Source organism: Entelurus aequoreus, linkage group LG07, assembly GCF_033978785.1.
Source record: "Entelurus aequoreus isolate RoL-2023_Sb linkage group LG07, RoL_Eaeq_v1.1, whole genome shotgun sequence".
NCBI lineage: Eukaryota > Metazoa > Chordata > Actinopteri > Syngnathiformes > Syngnathidae > Entelurus > Entelurus aequoreus.
The window spans coordinates 22,811,410-22,830,983 of NC_084737.1; the positions used below are offsets into that span (position 1 = coordinate 22,811,410).

A 19,574-nucleotide genomic window follows, 5' to 3' on the forward strand; every position below is an offset into this window, starting at 1 on the left:
TTATTTCAGCAAGACAATGCCAAGCCACGTGTTACATCAACGTGGCTTCATAGTTGAAAATGTGTGGCGCATTATGAAGCCTAAAATACCACAACGGAGACCCCCGGACTGTTGAACGACTTAAGCTGTACATCAAGCAAGAATGGGAAAGAATTCCACCTGAGAAGCTTAAAAAATGTGTCTCCTCAGTTTCCAAACGTTTACTGAGTGTCGTTAAAAGGAAAGGCCATGTAACACAGTGGTGAACATGCCCTTTCCCAACTACTTTGGCACGTGTTGCAGTCATGAAATTCTAAGTTAATTATAATTTGAAAAAATAAAAATAAAGTTTATGAGTTTGAACATCAAATATCTTGTCTTTGTAGTGTATTCAATTGAATATGGGTTGAAAAGGATTTGCAAATCATTGTATTCCGTTTATATTTACATCTAACACAATTTCCCAACTCATATGGAAACGGGGTTTGTATTATAATAATATATTACAATATGTAAAGTGTTTAGCATTTGAAATAAAGGCTTGTCTTTTCCACACATGGCAAATGCATTGCAGTATCTCAAGAGTTTATTGGACGTTTAAATGTAGTATCACCGCATATGTGTGACAATTTCTAAGCGCCAAATAAGTGCGTGTTTATTTGCTGGATTGTTGTCACCGGCGGCAGCTAGGTCTTGACATGTGACGTCACGAGGTGGGTGGGATTTAAACATGGGGGGTACGCAGAGTGAAGCTGGGAAACAACAAGAAGTCACTCGGTTCGGGATTATCGGTAAACTCAGTTGACCGACACGGACGATAATGCGTACCTCGGAAGGTGTACGTGTGGTTGTTTCTCCCCTCTTTGGACTCTATGTGTTGGCTCTATGTGGACGTTTTCAGCACGGAGGCCCGAGTCAATGTTGAGTTTGTGCGAGCCCTGTGACGTTAGCTTGTGCGGCTAGCTGGCGACTTCAAACAAACTTGTCAACAGCGGATCGATCGGCGGTGCAACTCTGGGACTGTGTTCGACACTTGCTCGCTGGAGCACCGCCACGCTTTGTCGGTGCGTCAACGGATTGTGAACCTCAAGCACTTTTTTCGGAGAGGTAAAGTGGCGTCGGTGTGTTTTTTAAAGACACACGCACACACACACACATACATATATAGGGGAATGTGGGTCAGCCACGCTAACATAGTTGTGTCCATCAAGGTTAGGCGCTAACTAGCTTAGTTAGCATGTCGTGCCAATGCTCTCCGACGGCCTCTTGACAGACCCTAAAGCTCTTATAACTGCTTCTACCATTGTTTATGTTTTGATTGCTATTGCTTTAACTTATTATCCCCCGAAAGAATGTGCTCACCCGATGGCATAGATACAGTCTGGTGTGCCGTGGGAGATTATGTAATTTCACCTATTTCGGTTAAAAATAATTTATGCAAACCAGTAATTATAATCTTCAAATAAAGTGCTGGTGCTGTCTAGAGCTCGGCAGGGTAACCGTGTAATACTCTTCCATATCAGTAGGTGACAGCAGGTAGCTAATTGCTTTGTAAACGTCGTATCTAATAACCTGACTCTCCCCAATCCTTGTAGTTCGCTGAGCTCCACACAAGGATCTGGGACTTCTCAATAGGAGATGTATTTCAGAAGGCCGGGGTCTTGTAAAAAAAATATTACTGTATGTGATTGGATAAACCGCTTGTCCGTTATCTTGAATGACGTGCTACTTCAACCACTCACATCGAAATCAACCCGTGACGCTGATGAGAGCGACGCTGGGAAGTCCAAAACAAAACAGAACAGCCGACATATTGGATAACGACAGAGCGAAAAGTTAGAGAACTTTTACTGAAACAACGCAGCAATGTCAGTAGACCAGTGGTTCTTAACCTTGTTGGAGGTACCGAACCCCACCAGTTTCATATACGCATTCACCGAACCCTTCTTTAGTGAAAAAAAATAATAATGTTTTTCAAATTCAAGACAAAGTTATGTTTTTGGTAACACTTTAGTATGGGGAACATATTATAAGTAACAAAAACTTAATTTAGAGTTATTTGGACACTAGGGGAACATATTCTAAGTAATAAAGACTTAATTTAGAGTTATTTGGTTAGGGTCAGGGTTAGAGGGTTAGGGTTATAATAAGGCCATGCCGAATAAGGCATTAATAAGTACTTAATAATGACTAGTTAAGAGCCAATATGTTACTAATTTGCATGTTAATAAGCAACTAATTAATGGTGAATATCTTCCCCATACTAAAGTGTTACTGGTGCACAAAATGAACCGTGCATGAACATCACCTTGTTCAAACAACAAAACCAACACAGTGCATAAACTCACAACAAATTACACACTTGCAAATCAGTGCGACTTCTGCTGTTGCCGTATCCGTAATACGCCGATAGGGAGAAGTTTGTATTTACACGATGAGTCGGTGTGTTTTGACCTCCGCCGAACCCCTGAGGCCGACTCACCAAACCCCTAGGGTTCGATCGAACCCAGGTTAAGAACCACTGCAGTAGACGATCGATGTCGTTTGTGCAAAGAAAATATGTCAGCACACGACTCCTCACTGCGTGTCGCCATTGTTGTTTGAGTCAAACAGTCGCTTCGGCGCTACGTCACATCTATGAAATCCCGCCTGGCGATCTTGATTGGTTCCTTATTTTTTGCTATCTTGAAGGAGTTTGCATTGCCTCCGAGCCCAGATCCTTGTGTGGGTGTAGCTCAGCGGACTACAGGGATCTGGCGAGAGTCAGGTTCGTATCTAATGCTTAAACCAAAAATAAACAAAAGGCAAGTGCCCCTAAAAAGGGCATTGGAGCTTAGGGATGGCTATGGAAAACAAAACTAAAACTTAACTGGCTACAATTAAACAAAAACAGAATGCTGGACGACAGCAAAGACTTACAGCGTGTGGAGCAGACGGCGTCCACCAAGTACATCCGTATATGACATGACAATTAACAATTTCCACACAAAAAAGGATAGCGTCCGCACAACTGAAATAGTCTTGACTGCTAAAACAAAGCAGGTGCGGGGAATAGCGCTCAAAGGAAGACATCAAACTGCTACAGGAAAATACCAACAAAACAGGAAATGCCCCCAAAATAAGAGCGCGAGACACTACTACACACAGAAAAACAACAAACAACTCAAAAAAAGTCACGGCGTGATGTGACACTTACTTTGAGACAAGAGCTATAGTGATGCATGGTTGGTTATGGTTTGAATTTATATCCAACAATTGCAGCAATTACTTTTTATTGTCAATATCAACTACCGAGTTTACATTTTTTATGTTTTCTGCTGGTGGTGTGCTTACGCATTTTTTCAATGAACAAAAATGTGCCTTGGCTCCAAAAGGGTTGAAAAACACTGACCTAGATTTAAATTAATGCTAGCATGTGTGATTTCAATTAATTGTAGCGAAGGAACCAGCCAACACATACTTTTCATCATGTTTCGTTCATTTCCAGTAAGCTGACACAGGCTGTTTTCCTGGTCATAGCCAATGCTAAAATGCTACGTAGACTGTTCAGTTCCACTAGGGGGCTTCCTGGAAAGTATTGTCCACTCACCCACTCATAGAATTGCCCACCCTTTTCTCCTTTGGCCCCCCCACCTGAGATCAACACAGCTTAGTGTGTACATAGTGCATGCACCCTGTCCCTTTGTACACTGTGCACACAATAATACAGATGGCCCTTCACTCTTGTCATAGACTGCGTTTACAAGGTTTTAAAGATAGCAGAGAACACACAGAACTTCTCAGCATTCATCCTTGTGCTTCCTGGGAATCTTTACTTGTTTTTGTAACATATTTGCTGGCAAGTGTTTGTGCACCTCGCTTGGTAACCGTTAATGTAATGCATCTATGCTTGCTTCTATTGTCACAGGAGTGGAACCGACATTTCAAATTTGTTTTTGTAATCAGCAGTTTGGAGAATGGAGGCCAATAATAGTAAGGTTGTAATATTCCGATTAGGAGTGTTGACTTTTTATCAACAACTATTGAATTTTTTTAACCTTCCGATATGATAATTGATAAACTCCACCACTTATTGTTTTGAAATCGTTGTATTTTACCCTTAAAGGCCTACTGAAATGATTTTTTTTTATTTAAACGGGGATAGCAGATCTATTCTATGTGTCATACTTGATCATATCGCGATATTGCCATATTTTTGCTGAAATTATTTAGTATAGAACAACGACGATAAAGATCGCAACTTTTGGTATCTGATAAAAAAAAGGCTTGCCTCTACCGGAAGTAGCGTGACGTAGTCAATTGAACATATACGCAAAGTTCCCTATTGTTTACAATGATGGCCGCATGAAGTGAGAGAGATTCGGACCGAGAAAGCGACAATTTCCCCATTAATTTGAGCGAGGATAAAAGATTTGTGGATGAGTAAAGTGCAAGTGAAGGACTAGTGGGGAGTGGATGCGATTCAGATAGGGAAGATGCTGTGAGAGCCGGGGGTGACCTGATATTTAGCTGCGAATGACTACAACAGTAAATAAACACAAGACATATATATACTCTATTAGCCACAACACAACCAGACTTATATTTAATATGCCACAAATTAATCCTGCATAAAAACACATAGGTGTTTGTTATGCTAGCTCCTAGCTACTAGCTCCCGTCCATATAACCCGCCAATACAATTCAAACACCTGCACAACACACACACTCACTCAGCCCAAAGGACCGTTCACCTAACCCAAAGTTCATAAAGCTTATATATTTAACCAAAGTTACGTACGTGACACGCACGTACGGGCAAGCGATCAAATGTTTGGAAGCGCGTCTGTGTATCCAAATCAAAGTAATCCTGGTAAGAGTCTGTGTTGTCCCAGCTCTCTACAGGCGTCTGTGTATCGAAGTCAAAGTCCTCCTGGTAAGAGTCTCTGTTGTCCGAGTTCTTCGATCTTGACTGCATCTTTCGGGAATGTAAACAATGAAACGCCGGCTGTGTTGTGTTGCTGACTTCCCTCGCAAAATACTCCGCTTCGCACCGACAACTTTCTTCTTTGCTTGCTCAGCTTCTTTCTCCATAATGCAATGAACAAATTGCAACAGATTCACCAACACAGATGTCCAGAATACTGTGGAATAATGAGATGAAAACAGAGCTATTTTGTATTGGCTTCAATGGGGGAGCCATACCTCTGTTTCACTGGCTACGTCACGCGCATACGTCATCCTCCAAAAGAGTTTTCAACCGGAAGTTTAGCGGGAAATTTAAAATTGCACTTTATAAGTTAAACCGGCCGTATTAGCATGTGTTGCAATGTTAAGATTTCATCATTGATATATAAACTATCAGACTGCGTGGTTGGTAGTAGTGGGTTTCAGTAGGCCTTTAAGTGATGTTTTATTATGTTTGTTGGCTCTCATTGTGTCTACAGTATGTAGTAAAGTGATGTTGCTGAAGGAAAACGCGAATGTTGTGAAATTACTGCAGTGCCATATGCTTAAAATAAGCAAAATATGTAATTGTTACATGTTATTATTAATGTGCCTTTTACTACATTGCACATATACTTACAGTGTGTATATAAAACATTGATGGAAGTGTTTGGTTGTTTTTTTCATGGTTTTATAGGCAGAATAGAGCAATTACCATAGGCTACATTGTAAGCAGATTTATTTACTAGTTAGAATACATTAAAAAAAAAGAAAAATGTGTGCTTGCCTTACATAAGGATTGTGAATTTTAGGCAAACTTCTCGAAAAAGTGCAGTTCCCCTTTAAAGAAAACAACACACCAATCTTTCTCCTTTCCCACCGTAGTAACAGTTAAGCCGAGCGCTACATGCGCTTCGTCATGTTGTATTGTAGCTGAAGCCTATCCCAGCTGCACGTGGGCGCAAAGCGGGGTACACCCTGGACAAGACGTCTCCTCATTGCATTCAATGAGACAACCATTCACACTCTCATTCACACACTGTGGCCAAATTACTGTTGCCAATCAACCTATCCCAAGGTGCATGTCTTTGGAAGTGGGAGGAAGCCGAAGTCATCGGACCTTCTCGCTGTGAGGCACAAGCACTAACCACTGTGCTGCCCCTCGTCATGTTGTGGAAAGGCAAAAAAGCATCTTCCCCGAGGTCACACGTGCCCCCTTCCGGCATTGCACCGTGCCCTCCCAGGGGGGGCTACCCCACTATTTGAGTAGGACTGGGTTATACACACAACACCAAGTATCGCAATTCCTTTTAAACACAACTTTATCCCGTAAGGCACATGAACTTTGCTCCTCACGCAAGTCACAGAAGTAGAAATAAAAGTGCTACCACGGTATACAAAAACCGAGGTATCACTGTAATAATATTATGACAATAAAGTAACAAGGTTAGAATAGAATAGAATGCCTTTCATTGTCACTATACACAGGTACATTGAGATTCAAAGCAACTCCAGTATCAGTGCGACAGTCTACAAATATGCAAAACATAGGAAGGAAAGAAAATAAAAATAGTGCAAAAGGAGGTAAGGTGCACAGTCCAGTCCTGAGAATGAATGTTCTGAATGTGTTGTTTAAATATTAAATATTATACTATATACATATATACAGAAGCATTCAGACTGTGGGTGGAAAGTAAAAATTGCACAGAGTGCAACAGCTTAACTATAAAATCAGTGCCTATGAGAGTTCAAAGAGTTACAAGCTAAAATAGTTGTAATACAGCCAAAATTGAAAGTGAAGTTGAAATCAGGGCTGCAGCTATTACTTATTTTAGTAATCGAGTCATTGGATCAAACACACTTATAGCATCAATGTATATTTTATGGAAAATAGTTTAAACTATTTTTCGGCTTGCCATTACCTTAATCCTTTTTTTCCTAATGAATGCACATCATCAACATTGAAATTTCACACACAGACATATCTCAGTGATAGTTTTTGATGATTTCCTTCTTTAATGTAAGATCATCCGCTTCTTCTCAGGACTGTCCTTTGCGCTCACTTTCTTCGTTGCCAGGGACAGCTTGATCCCAAATAACTTGTGAGCTGAGGCACTTGTAAGCTGAGGTACCACTGTATACAATCACCAGATATTGTCAAAAATAGTATATCCCATTGCAACAACATACAGTATTGAATTGTATTGAATAGCTTTATTTGATTAAGACAATACATATTGATCAACATATGAGCAAAGCATCACAGTAAATATGCCAGAATTAGCTGCAATGGCTAAATTTAATCTGTTGTCCTAAGGCAGGCACCATAAAAACACACAAATATAACATACATTTACAGACAATATCATAAATACATTTAATTATGACTTACAATAAATATTGACAATAAAACAATCAACATAAGATGAACAGCTGTATCATGATAATGCTAAGCTTTTAAACCTAACGTTTACATCTTACAGAACACCTAATAAACAATCAAATAATCATTAGGCTTAATAAAAAGTTAATTTTGAAGAACAAATAAAGGTAATGGAGGGTATTTGGTGAGTATCTTGATGGTAAAAATTGCACCATATGCGCTAAACAACAACACAAATCCATTACACACCATAGTTTCTAAGGAAAGCTGTAAAAAGTAACTACACAGGTTTTTCAGTTTATTTGTAAGTTCATAGAGACCTTGAAAAAATGGTCACTGCAAACTTGAGCGTGTTTAGATTAGGCTTCACTTGAAAAGGGTGGCAGGTTCAGCAGCAATCATTTTTCCCTTTTTGTTGTTGTTTCTTTAACCTTTGTTTTTTACCTGTATAATGAACTATCTTAAGAACTCTACAACTTTTTCCAAAATAGTACTTATTTGATCGAGTCCCACATGTAAGAACAGTGCATACATGTGGCATTTTTACTTGGATTTCACTTGCAGCTGGCTGTGAAGACACTTGTTTGCCCCCCAGGGAAAAAAGTTGTTGAAACAACCTGCTGCTGGAGTCGACTCGACAACAAGATTGAGTAGCAGTTGCAGTGAACACTTTGTCACTATCCGTATGAACTTGAGATAAACTATAAAATTATGTTTTATTTTGTTTACTTTTCTTATTCTCTATATCAGGGATGTCAAACATGCGGCCCGCGAACATGTTCAATCTGGCCCGCAAGATGACCTCTTTTAAATTAAAGAAACTGCTGTTCTAAATGTGTCCACTGGATGTCGCAATACTATTTTTGTTAGGCAGGTAAATAGTTTATACCAGGGCGAGCAAGTATACAAATCAAGAGGTACATGGTAAAGCCGGGCGGGCTGCAACACTTCCCCCTCGACCCAACGTAAAACAAACAATTGGTGACCCCACTTAAAATGCTGCATGGGACACTGCACATTGACATAGTTCTCTGAAAATTATTGTCTTCTGTGCAAATGTAAAGAAAGTGAACAGTGTGTGATATACTGCAATACTGTCAGTCTTTTAAGTTTGTATTTTTGGTTTGTTGAAATTGTTCACACATTGACCATCTTTTATTTTTCTATCGATACACAGTTATGCCTCAAAGGCAGGGAGTAAATCAACCCTTTTGAATAGTTTCAACCTCAGTTTGTATGGTTTGGTTGGTTAGCACAGGATTAATATGTGGAAATGACAAATGAGGTAGTTGATACAGTTTTTATTTATGCTTTATTTAGTTTTTTGTGCAATCCTAGATGGGCTGTGACTTAAAGTTTAATTGCTTTGTAGATACACTTAGATTATTATTATTATTATTATTATTATTTTATTTTTTTTTTTGTCCTGCCCAGCTTCTCGGGCAAATCATATAGCAGATGTAGATGCCCATATCGGCTGTTCAGATTTACTTTACAAAAGAGAAGTGTAGGATACTTCTCTTGTTGCCTTACTTGTATTTTGACTTTATTAAATGTATTTATATTATCATTTGGTGCAGCCGGGCCGGAGCAGGAGGGGATAGAAAGAGAGAAAAAGGAAGACAGAGGGGGGAATTGTGGGGACAAGAGGGGGATTAGACAGAGAGACAAAAACAACAACAGCAAACACAACAACAACAACAACAGAGCAACATCAGCAAATACGACATGTACAAATATGATGGTAAAAGTAATAGCAAATAAGCAGTTAGCGAAAATTTAAAAAAAAAAATAAAAAAATACAGAAATGACAATGAGCATTATTACACTAAAAATGGAGCAATATGAATACCAATAGAAATAGTGCTATTGATAATAAACAATACCAGTACTTTACCTTTATTATCAACAATACAATTGTTCAAATGCAACAATACATATACGTAATGATAACTTGAGATACGAAAGAATGCAGAAAAATGGAGGGGAAGAAAGAGAAGCAACCTTAACCTTGTAGATTGTTATAGTAACAATAGGTTAAGCTTTGTCAGTGTGCCATGTGTTATACCCAGTTTATCCTAGGGCAACAACGTTAATATATGTTTGATGAACAGTGTGTGATATACTGCAATACTGTCAGTCTTTTAAGTTTGTATTTTTGGTTTGTTGAAATTGTTCACACATTGACCATCTTTTATTTTTCTATCGATACACAGTTATGCCTCAAAGGCAGGGAGTAAATCAACCCTTTTGAATAGTTTCAACCTCAGTTTGTATGGTTTGGTTGGTTAGCACAGGATTAATATGTGGAAATGACAAATGAGGTAGTTGATACACAGTTTTTATTTATGCTTTATTTAGTTTTTTGTGCAATCCTAGATGGGCTGTGACTTAAAGTTTAATTGCTTTGTAGATACACTTAGATTAAGTATAATTCATTGTGGTCTTCGTGGTGTTTTTAAAACTGCACCGATTTTTTTCCTTAGAATTTTCAACTAACTTGAAGTGTTTTGTCAAGAGGATTATTTGTGACATGTACATTTTCAGAAAGTGCTTGTTCTATTTTGGGCCGAAGTAAAACAAAGAAAACAATCTGAAGTTATCGTAGTTGTGTTTCTAAGCCATGATTTTACCTGTCCGGCCCACGTGGGAATAGATTTTCCTCCATGCAGCCCCTGAGCTAAGATGACTTTGACACCCCTGCTCTATATACTTACATATGAGCAGTTTTCTTTCGGAAACTTCTACATGCAATGAATTTGTGCGTTGTTTTTAAGCGCTTTAAGCGCTTAAGTATTTCTTAAACTAACCCAGCAGTACTGTTACTGAACTGTAGAGCATCTTGGTAAGTTACACTTTAGTAAAAGTTTTTACAAAAGTGCAATAGTCAACACCATTACGTGTATGAGCAGCTTAATGTCATTCTTGAGAAATAACTACATTAACTTTGATTTTTCCATTTGTCAACCAGTGGGCTATGATGGCAACATGACAGGAACTTCGTCAGCTTCAACAGGAACCATGGAAGAGTTACAGCAGACTGGTTCTGAGCAGCACGACAGGGTCAACGGCTACTGTCAGCCCAAATCCCCTCAGGATACGGCTGATGTTAGGTGGCCGGCGCCAGAGGGGGAGTCGCAGGGTTCAGACAGCTGCGGGGCTGCGAGTGCGTCGGATCAAACGGACCTAGAAGACTTGAAAGCCAATGAGAGTGAAGACAGGGAGGACAGAGAGAAGGAGGACGCATCTGGTCAGAAAGGGGACCAGGAGAGAAAAGAAAGTCCAGATGAAGAAAACAATCACAGCAGTGCAGCATCCAGCTACACGGGTGAGACCTTTTTTTTTTCTCAAGCTCTTGTTACATTCTCAGTGGATATGTTGAGCCTCACTATTGATGCGTTTCTCTAAGCAGACCTTTCCCACACACCTTCTCCCTCGCTGTCAGAGCAGCTGCGTCTGGGTCGAGAAGACAACACAGGCGCTGGCATCAGCGTAGAGTGTAAGGTCTGTGGGGACAAGGCCTCTGGCTTCCACTATGGTGTGCATGCCTGTGAGGGTTGTAAGGTACTGTATTTTACTACAAATCTCAAAAGTATGACTGCTGTGTGCCCCTTACTGTATTATTGTTATTTGGTCCAACCAGGGCTTTTTCCGACGAACCGTGCGAATGAAATTGGAATATGAGCGTTGTGAGCGTTCCTGCAAGATTCAGAAAAAGAATCGCAACAAGTGCCAATATTGTCGTTTCCAGAAGTGCCTATCTTTGGGAATGTCTCATGATGGTGAGTAAGATATGTCTTCTACTCTCTCACTCGGTTTTACACTCATCTGACCTGCAGCCTGCTGAGAATCCTCACATTTTGTTTTTGCACTATTTTCCCAAAACCTTGCTGTCGTCAGCTTTGACCCATAGAGTAACTGTAATTACTGTAATCATTAAGAATAGCCCTTAGAACAAGCAGTATTCCCACCATCATTGATACTGTACCCATTTCCTGCAAATTGCAACATTTTGTTCATTATTCAATGAGATATAAAGAAATGTCCCGGAATGTCTGTAGGTAAAATAAATGATTTTATTCATGCCAGAAGTTCCTGCACAAAGTTTAAATGACTTTTTGCCTAATCCCAAAAACTGATACAAATTTCCCTTTATGGAGTTAATCATTTTCATAAATTCAAGCATCAAACCTGAACTTCTGATTTTGGGGAGAAAGTGTAAAAGACTAGATCATATACAGGGTCTACAGATTTACACATATAAAACCAACAGGGCCTGTCAAACGGCTTTTTCCAAGTGAGTCAGGGTGAGTGAGTTTTTTCCTCTTCCTGTTACACACACCAGTAACCTGAAGAAATGAAGCCAGGACACCAAACAAACCTACTCTAGAAGATGCTAAAACTTTGGGCAAGTTAGCACGTAACAGAGGATAAGTTCTGATGCTGGGTATAGGATAACTGTGATTAATGAAGCAAGGTAATCAAACAATCAGACTATTCAGAGATATGACAGTAAGAGGTAGTAGTTACTCAATGTGGTCATCTGGAGTAAGTAACACATCGTTTGGTTCACACTCTTTGGAAAAATGGGTCATCTGTGATGTCCATCAATATATAGTACAAGTCAGGTAATTCAGAAGAGCCTTTAAAAATGACTTAATTCAGGCTTTTCCAAACTTCTAGAATAAAATGCCAATGTGCTTGGATTTGTGTCTTTGCTCAGCAATCCGATATGGTCGCATGCCTGAGGCTGAGAGGAAGAAGCTGGTGGCCGGCCTGCTTGCTGAGGAGCTAAACGTCGGAAAACCGGGTGGCTCGGACTTGAAAACTTTGGCCAAACAAGTCAACACAGCGTACTTGAAGAACCTTAGTATGACCAAGAAGAGGGCCCGCAGCATCCTGATGGGAAAAAACAGCAGCACATCGGTACTTTCACTTTTTTTTGCCGTTTACCAAACATTCTATCACATGATCTCACAATCATATCCTCTGCAGAGAAAACACTATATGAATTTACCTCTGATATACTTAAGTCACCTTCTATAGCAGTATAGGTTGAATGTCCTCTGAAAATAAGTCTCACTGATGTCCTGCCCTTAGCCATTTGTGATCTACGATGTGGACACACTGTGGCAGGCTGAAAGTGGTTTGGTATGGAGCCAGTTAGTTCCAGGCGCTCCCCTGACCAAGGAGATCGGGGTCCACGTGTTCTACCGCTGCCAGTGCACTACAGTGGAGACGGTGCGAGAGCTCACCGAGTTTGCCAAGAGCATTCCAGGGTTTGTCGACCTCTACCTTAACGACCAGGTCAGTTGTCCCCACTTTCGGCTGCCCAAGATTTATGTACAGCCTTTGGGAGAAAGAAGATCATTGCAGTGCGCATGTGTGCTCCTCTGTAGGTAACGTTGCTGAAGTATGGCGTTCACGAGGCTATTTTTGCGATGCTGCCGTCTCTCATGAACAAAGATGGACTCTTGGTGGCTAACGGTAAAGGCTTTGTGACCAGAGAATTCCTGCGCAGCTTACGAAAGCCTTTCAGTGAGATCATGGAACCCAAGTTTGAGTTTGCTGTCAAGTTTAACGCTCTGGAGCTTGACGACAGTGACCTGGCCCTCTTTGTTGCTGCCATTATCCTCTGTGGAGGTAAAAGGGAAGCGACTTCTCATCACCAATATTTTCTCCCATGTTTGCTCAACTGCGACTCATGTCTCTCCAGATCGCCCCGGCTTGATGAACGTGAAACAGGTGGAGCAGAGTCAGGACAACATCCTCCAGGCCTTGGACCTCCACCTGCAAGCAAACCACTCTGACTGTGTCTACCTCTTCCCCAAGCTGCTGCAGAAAATGGCTGACCTGCGCCAGCTTGTTACAGAGAATGCTCAGCTTGTCCAAAAGATCAAAAAGACAGAGTCGGAGACTTCGCTCCACCCTCTACTACAGGAGATCTACAAAGACATGTATTAGGCATCTCCAGCACAAACTGCTTTAGCAATACTGTTACAGACTGAATGCATGCTTATAACAATACACTGTGTTCAGTACAAACACTGTTCCACATAATGTCATGTGCATATTTGTCATCCTCGTCAGTACCGTAAGCACACAATGTCATTTGTGCTCGTGTGATGAGCGTCTGGAATGATTTGCTGCAAGTCCCTCAATTCCACTAAGGTCACATAACTGAGAATGGTATGTTTTCTTACCGAAGCTGCTCCCATTTCAACCTCCGAGCAGTGCTGAGCTGATAGTAGTGTTTTTAGTGAGCTTCTCTCTCACTTTGGCTCAGCGCTTTGCTGGAAAGGGGAAACCTTTTATGTTAACATATGCCGTGCTGCGAAGGAAAGCCATCAGTTTGGATGTCAACAGTTCTCAGTTTTTGGTCAAAGCGAAATATGCACAGGTTGCTTTTGTTTACATCATCATTAATCAGTGGCCTCTATCTTTGCCACAAAGTAGGCAGGCTACAGCTGCGTGGAGCTGCCTTTGAATGCAGATCTGTGCAATAAGTTATCCATCTGTCAGTTGACATTCAAGTTAATTTTTGGTTTTATTTCAAATCCTTCCACTCTCATGCGAAACACCTGCTTCAACCAGTCTGTTTGGAATAGTGGCGCTATACATGATCCTCTCAAGTACAAGGGACAGTCATTGTTTTTAGATAGACATGTAAATGATCACCAACTGACATTTTATGTGTCTTTTTCTTAGTTTACTCATTGTAATTACCGGTATGTCCATTTGTAATTGTCAATTATATTTGTAAAACATGACCTATCACATCATCTGTACGTATTGGGCTGTATGTATTATTTCTATTTGGTTCACCAAATATACCTTTAAATATGCCAACCAACTTTTCCTGGGCGAGGGATTTCACCTCATGCATGGAATATCATTTAGATTTTTACTTATGAAACCAGAGCAGTATTCCACAAACAGACTCTGCCTTAAGAGCCCCAAGCTTTCTTTTGTAGACGGATTTGTCCTTTAGCTCTAATTGAATGTTGCAAGTGTTTCACATTTGCTCTTGGCCTTCTTTTCTTTATCCATATGATCCACCCTCATTCATCTTAATCTACCTCTATTGTATGACAATATCTCATTGGATGATCTCCACACTTGCCTTAAATCTTTTTAAATGGTTTACAAGCATTTTTTTAATATTGGCTGTTGTGGACAGGAATCGAATAAGAAAGAGAATACCTGAAATAAAGACAAGAGAAGTTGCACAGTTTATTATCTTTGTAAGAGGTCGGATGCAGAGTGCTGAGCGGTCGGTCTGTAGGTGTCTGGCCAAGAGTGGATTACCAACACACTCATATGCAAATGATTTACATTAATAAATATCAAAAGGAGACTCATTTCACCAGGAGCTGTTGTGTATAAGTAAAAAAGTTACAACAAAAGAAGACAATTAGGGTTTTTCACACCTCCCAGGGTACTTCTCAGTTATTTTTTATCATGATCCCACTGGGGGACAGTATTTTTTTCACGCTATACTCCTGAGTTGAATTGCTATTGAGAACTTGATAATATATTTTACAAATGATCATTTTTCATTTGTGTGCGAGGTTCCAATGAAGATGTCTCATTATTGAAAAAACAGGAGTTTTTAGCCTAAAATCTGCCAATACATAAAATTTAACAACATTAAATTTATGCTCATCACATGTTGACACTAAGCACATTACAGTGATTCAACACTCAATTGTATTTGAAAGACAAATAACATATTTAAGAGGTAATAAGGCTCGTTGTAGTTGAAATGTCAAAACAAAAAAATTAACTAGAACTTACTTTTGGCTTGCAAATGATCTGAATATTTGCGACTTCCTTTGGAACATGTGACTTGAAGACTCATCCAATTTTTTCAGAGGTGGTTGTTGGGTTGAGTAAAACCCTAGGCGGGGCATTCTACCAAATTAAAAGCAAAGTGCTGTCCCTTTAACCAACATGTATTTTTACTTACTTTATAATATGATTTGTTTAAACCCCGGGCATTAATTGAGATAGTGATAAGATAAATAAATACAAAATCACCTTTTGTTGGGTACTTTCTATTGAAATGTAGCTGTCCCCTAGGGGTGTGGGAAAAAATCTATTCGAATTCGAATCGCGATTCTCACGTTGTGCGATTCAGAATCGATTCTCATTTTTAAAAATCGATTTTTTAAAATGTATTTATTAAAAAATATATATATATAATTTTTTTTTATTAATCAATCCAACAAAACAATACACAGCAATACCATAACAATGCAATCCAATTCCAAAACCAAACCCGACCCAGCAACACTCAGGACTGCAATAAACAGAGCAATTGAGAGGAGACACAAACACGACACAGAACACACCAAAAGTAGTGAAACAAAAATGAATATTATCAACAACAGTATCAATATTAGTTACAATTTCAACATAGCAGTGATTCAAAATCCCTCATTGACATTATCATTAGACATCCATCCATCCATTGTCTACCGCTTATTCCCTTCGGGGTCGCGGTAGACATTTATACATTTTTTAAAAAAAGAATAGTGTCACAGTGGCTTACACTTGCATCGCATCTCATAAGCTTGACAACACACTGTGTCCAATATTTTCACAAAGATAAAATAAGTCATATTTTTGGTTCATTTAATAGTTAAAACAAATTGACATTATTGCAATCAGTTGATAAAACATTATCCTTTACAATTATAAAAGCTTTTTACAAAAATCTACTACTCTGCTTGCATGTCAGCAGACTGGGGTAGATCCTGCTGAAATCCTATGTATTGAATGAATAGAGAATCGTTTTGAATCGGGAAAAAATAGTTTTTTAATCGATCGTTTTGAATCGGGAAAAAATAGTTTTTTAATCGAGAATCGTGTTGAATTGAAAAAAATCGATTTTGAATCTAATCGTGACCCCAAGAATCTATATTGAATCGAATCGTGGGACACCCAAAGATTCACAGCCCTACAGTCCCCCAATCGTGACCCCTACATTTAAATGTATAAAGATACCACTTAAAACATTTTTGAGATTGGTTTCAATGGTGTAATTTAAAATATATTTATGATTAAGCTCAAACAGAGGTTGAAAGACATATATTTATTGTAGATTTAATTTTTAAATTAAAAAAGTGCTAAAAAAAAAAAAATCATGTCTATAGTTTTTATGTCACTACCGACTGGAAATTGTGATGTATCATGTTGTATGCTTGCATGTTCGAAATAAACTCAAACAAGAGTTTCAGGGGCGTGGCTGATTCTAAATTTAGGCCACACCCCTACATTTGTGACCCGGAAGTGACATTGCATTATTGCCCATCATGGCTGCATGGTAAGTAACTTAATGATATAGTTTTTAAATAAATGTGTTTCAAAGTCTGACCATCAGTGTGTATCTTTAAACATTGTCAAACACCAATTATATTTTATTATGTAAACGTTTTAAGCTTTTATTCAACATATCATGTTTTTATGTAACTCAAATGTGTGTTTTATTAGCCATATGCTTGGTTAGTTATGCTTAGTTATGGTCAAAATGAGCTAGAATTGTCACACAGGAAATAAATGATAACGTTTCGGGGGTGATATGATCATTTCGGTAGTGACAAAATGAAATGCAAAGTAGTTTAATCCTAGCATATAAGCATACATTTTTAAAGGCCTACTGAAATGAATTTTTTTTATTTAAACGGGGATAGCAGATCTATTCTATGTGTCATACTTGATCATTTCGCGATATTGCCATATTTTTGCTGAAAGGATTTAGTATAGAACAACGACGATAAAGATTGCAACTTTTGGTATCTGATAAAAAAAAGGCTTGCACCTACCGGAAGTAGCGTGACGTAGTCAGTTGAACATATACGCAAAGTTCCCTATTGTTTACAATGATGGCCGCATGAAGTGAGAGAGATTCGGACCGAGAAAGCGACAATTTCCCCATTAATTTGAGCGAGGATGAAAGATTTGTGGATGAGTAAAGTGCAAGTGAAGGACTAGTGGGGAGTTGAAGCTATTCAGATAGGGAAGATGCTGTGAGAGCCGGGGGTGACCTGATATTCAGCTGGGAATGACTACAACAGTAAATAAACACAAGACATATATATACTCTATTAGCCACAACACAACCAGGCTTATATTTAATATGCCACAAATTAATCCTGCATAAAAACACCTGCGTGTTTGTTATGCTAGCTCCTAGCTCCTCTGCTAGCTCCTAGCTCCATAGAACACGCCAATACAATTCAAACACCTGATCAACACACACAATCACTCAGCCCAAAAGACCGTTTACCTAACCCAAGGTTCATAAAGCTTATATATTTTTAAAAAGTTACGTACGTGACGCGCACATACGGTCAAGTTATCGAATGTTTAGCAGCCAAGGCTGCATACTCACGGTACCTGATATTCAGCTGGGAATGACTACAACAGTAAATAAACACAAGACATATATATACTCTATTAGCCACAACACAACCAGGCTTATATTTAATATGCCACAAATTAATCCTGCATAATAACACCTGCGTGTTTGTTATGCTAGCTCCTAGCTCCTCTGCTAGCTCCTAGCTCCATAGAACACGCCAATACAATTCAAACACCCGATCAACACACACAATCACTCAGCCCAAAAGACCGTTCACCTAACCCAAGGTTCATAAAGCTTATATATTTTTAAAAAGTTACGTACGTGACGCGCACGTACGGTACGGTACGTGTTATGCTAGCTCCTAGCTCCTCTGCTAGCTCCTAGCTCCATAGAACACGCCAATACAATTCAAACACATGATCAACACACACAATCACTCAGCCCAAAAGACCGTTCACCTAACCCAAGGTTCATAAAGCTTATATATTTAAAAAAAGTTACGTACATACGCAAAAAAAAGCCAAAGCTGCATACTCACAGTAGCACGTCTGCGTCTTTGTCATCCAAATCAAAGTAATCCTGGTAAGAGTCTGTGTTGTCCCAGTTCTCTACAGGCGTCTGTGTATCCAAATCAAAAGTCCTCCTGGTTAGAGTCTCTGTTATCCGAGTTCTTCCATCTTGACTGCATCTTTCGGGAATGTAAACAAAGAAGCGCCGGCTGTGTACTGTTGTGGCTGACTACGTTCGAAAAATATGTCCATTTCGCACCGACAACTTTCTTCTTTGCTTGCTCGGCTTCCTTCTCCATAATGCAATGAACATGATTGAAACAGATTCACGAACACAGATGTCCAGAATACTGTGGAATTATGAAATGAAAACAGAGCTTTTTCGTATCGGCTTCAATGTGGAAGGCATACCCGTGTTCGTCGGGCTACGTCACACGCATACGTCATCCTCAGAGGCGTTTCGAACCGGAAGTTTAGCGGCAAATTTAAAATGTCACTTTATAAGTTAACCCGGCCGTATTGGCATGTGTTATAATGTTAAGATTTCATCATTGATATATAAACTATCAGACTGCGTGGTCGGTAGTAGTGGGTTTCAGTAGGCCTTTAATGTAGTGTTGGCTTCTATCTGTAATTGTATAGTTCAGAGAGAGAGAATCAAGACACCAACATGCCAAAACAAAGTCAAAAAGAAAGGTTGAGAGAACAAGGAGAAAGAGTGAAGGCTGACCCAGTTAACACCAATGATTGTTGAAGAAATAATAAAAGAAAGGAAGAAGGAAAGTTTAAAGTCATCAACAATTTATCGGCCAGGGAGCAAAAGAATGCTACCCCTAAACCTGGAGGTCAAAACTGTGTTTACACTGCAAGCCAAAGTGGACCAAATCAGATTTTTTTTAGATATGATTTTTTTTTTTACAGCTGACTGTTTAAATTATAGGTAACGTGATCTTTATCAGACTCCAGTATAAATGCGCACAGGCCCAAATGTGGCCCCAATGTGGCCTCGATGTCACAGGCGCAGTCCGATAAAGGAAAACAAAGGAATTTGACTGGATTTTGTAAATTAACAAGGAAGTCGCTACTAAAGGAGAAAACTTGGCCGCCACAGATCAGCGTGTTATTGGGTTTGTGCCGTGGCTGTTGTGTAGGGGAAGTCGTCAGATGGTGGAAAACAACTGAAGGAGGAGGAAGAAAAGATGTGCACACGAATGACGTAGCTCGACCAAAGATGATGTAAAGGTCGCAAACAGGTTGCATTGCCGTTTATACTGCAGTCACATTTGAAAAGATCCGATTCCAAACAGATTTGGACTACCTCCTGATGTAAATGGATTATACAGCCCAATAGTATACGAAAATATTAGATTTGAAACACTTTTGAGCGTTTCGACTCGCAATAATTATC

The 19,574-nt window shown here is 39.5% G+C and overlaps 1 protein-coding gene across 1 annotated transcript; it reads left to right on the top strand.

Moving 5' to 3' along the window:
- The first annotated feature begins 703 nt into the window (after window positions 1–703).
- ppardb (peroxisome proliferator-activated receptor delta b) lies at window positions 704–14,076 on the top strand. The gene is made up of 8 exons (XM_062052906.1): window positions 704–1,086; window positions 10,260–10,616; window positions 10,701–10,852; window positions 10,932–11,070; window positions 12,012–12,214; window positions 12,389–12,595; window positions 12,688–12,931; window positions 13,005–14,076. The coding sequence occupies exons 2-8, from the start codon at window positions 10,277–10,279 to the stop codon at window positions 13,250–13,252; spliced, it is 1,533 nt and encodes a 510-aa protein (XP_061908890.1). The 5' UTR covers window positions 704–1,086; window positions 10,260–10,276; the 3' UTR covers window positions 13,253–14,076.
- The last annotated feature ends 5,498 nt before the right edge of the window (window positions 14,077–19,574 follow it).

Coding starts and splice junctions, on each gene's coding strand:
- ppardb (XM_062052906.1), top strand. CDS start 10,277: ATGACAGGAACTTCGTCAGCTTCAACAGGAACCATGGAAGAGTTACAG. Junction 11,071..12,011: donor TTTGGGAATGTCTCATGATG/GTGAGTAAGATA, acceptor GTCTTTGCTCAG/CAATCCGATATGGTCGCATG. Junction 12,596..12,687: donor ACCTCTACCTTAACGACCAG/GTCAGTTGTCCC, acceptor GCTCCTCTGTAG/GTAACGTTGCTGAAGTATGG.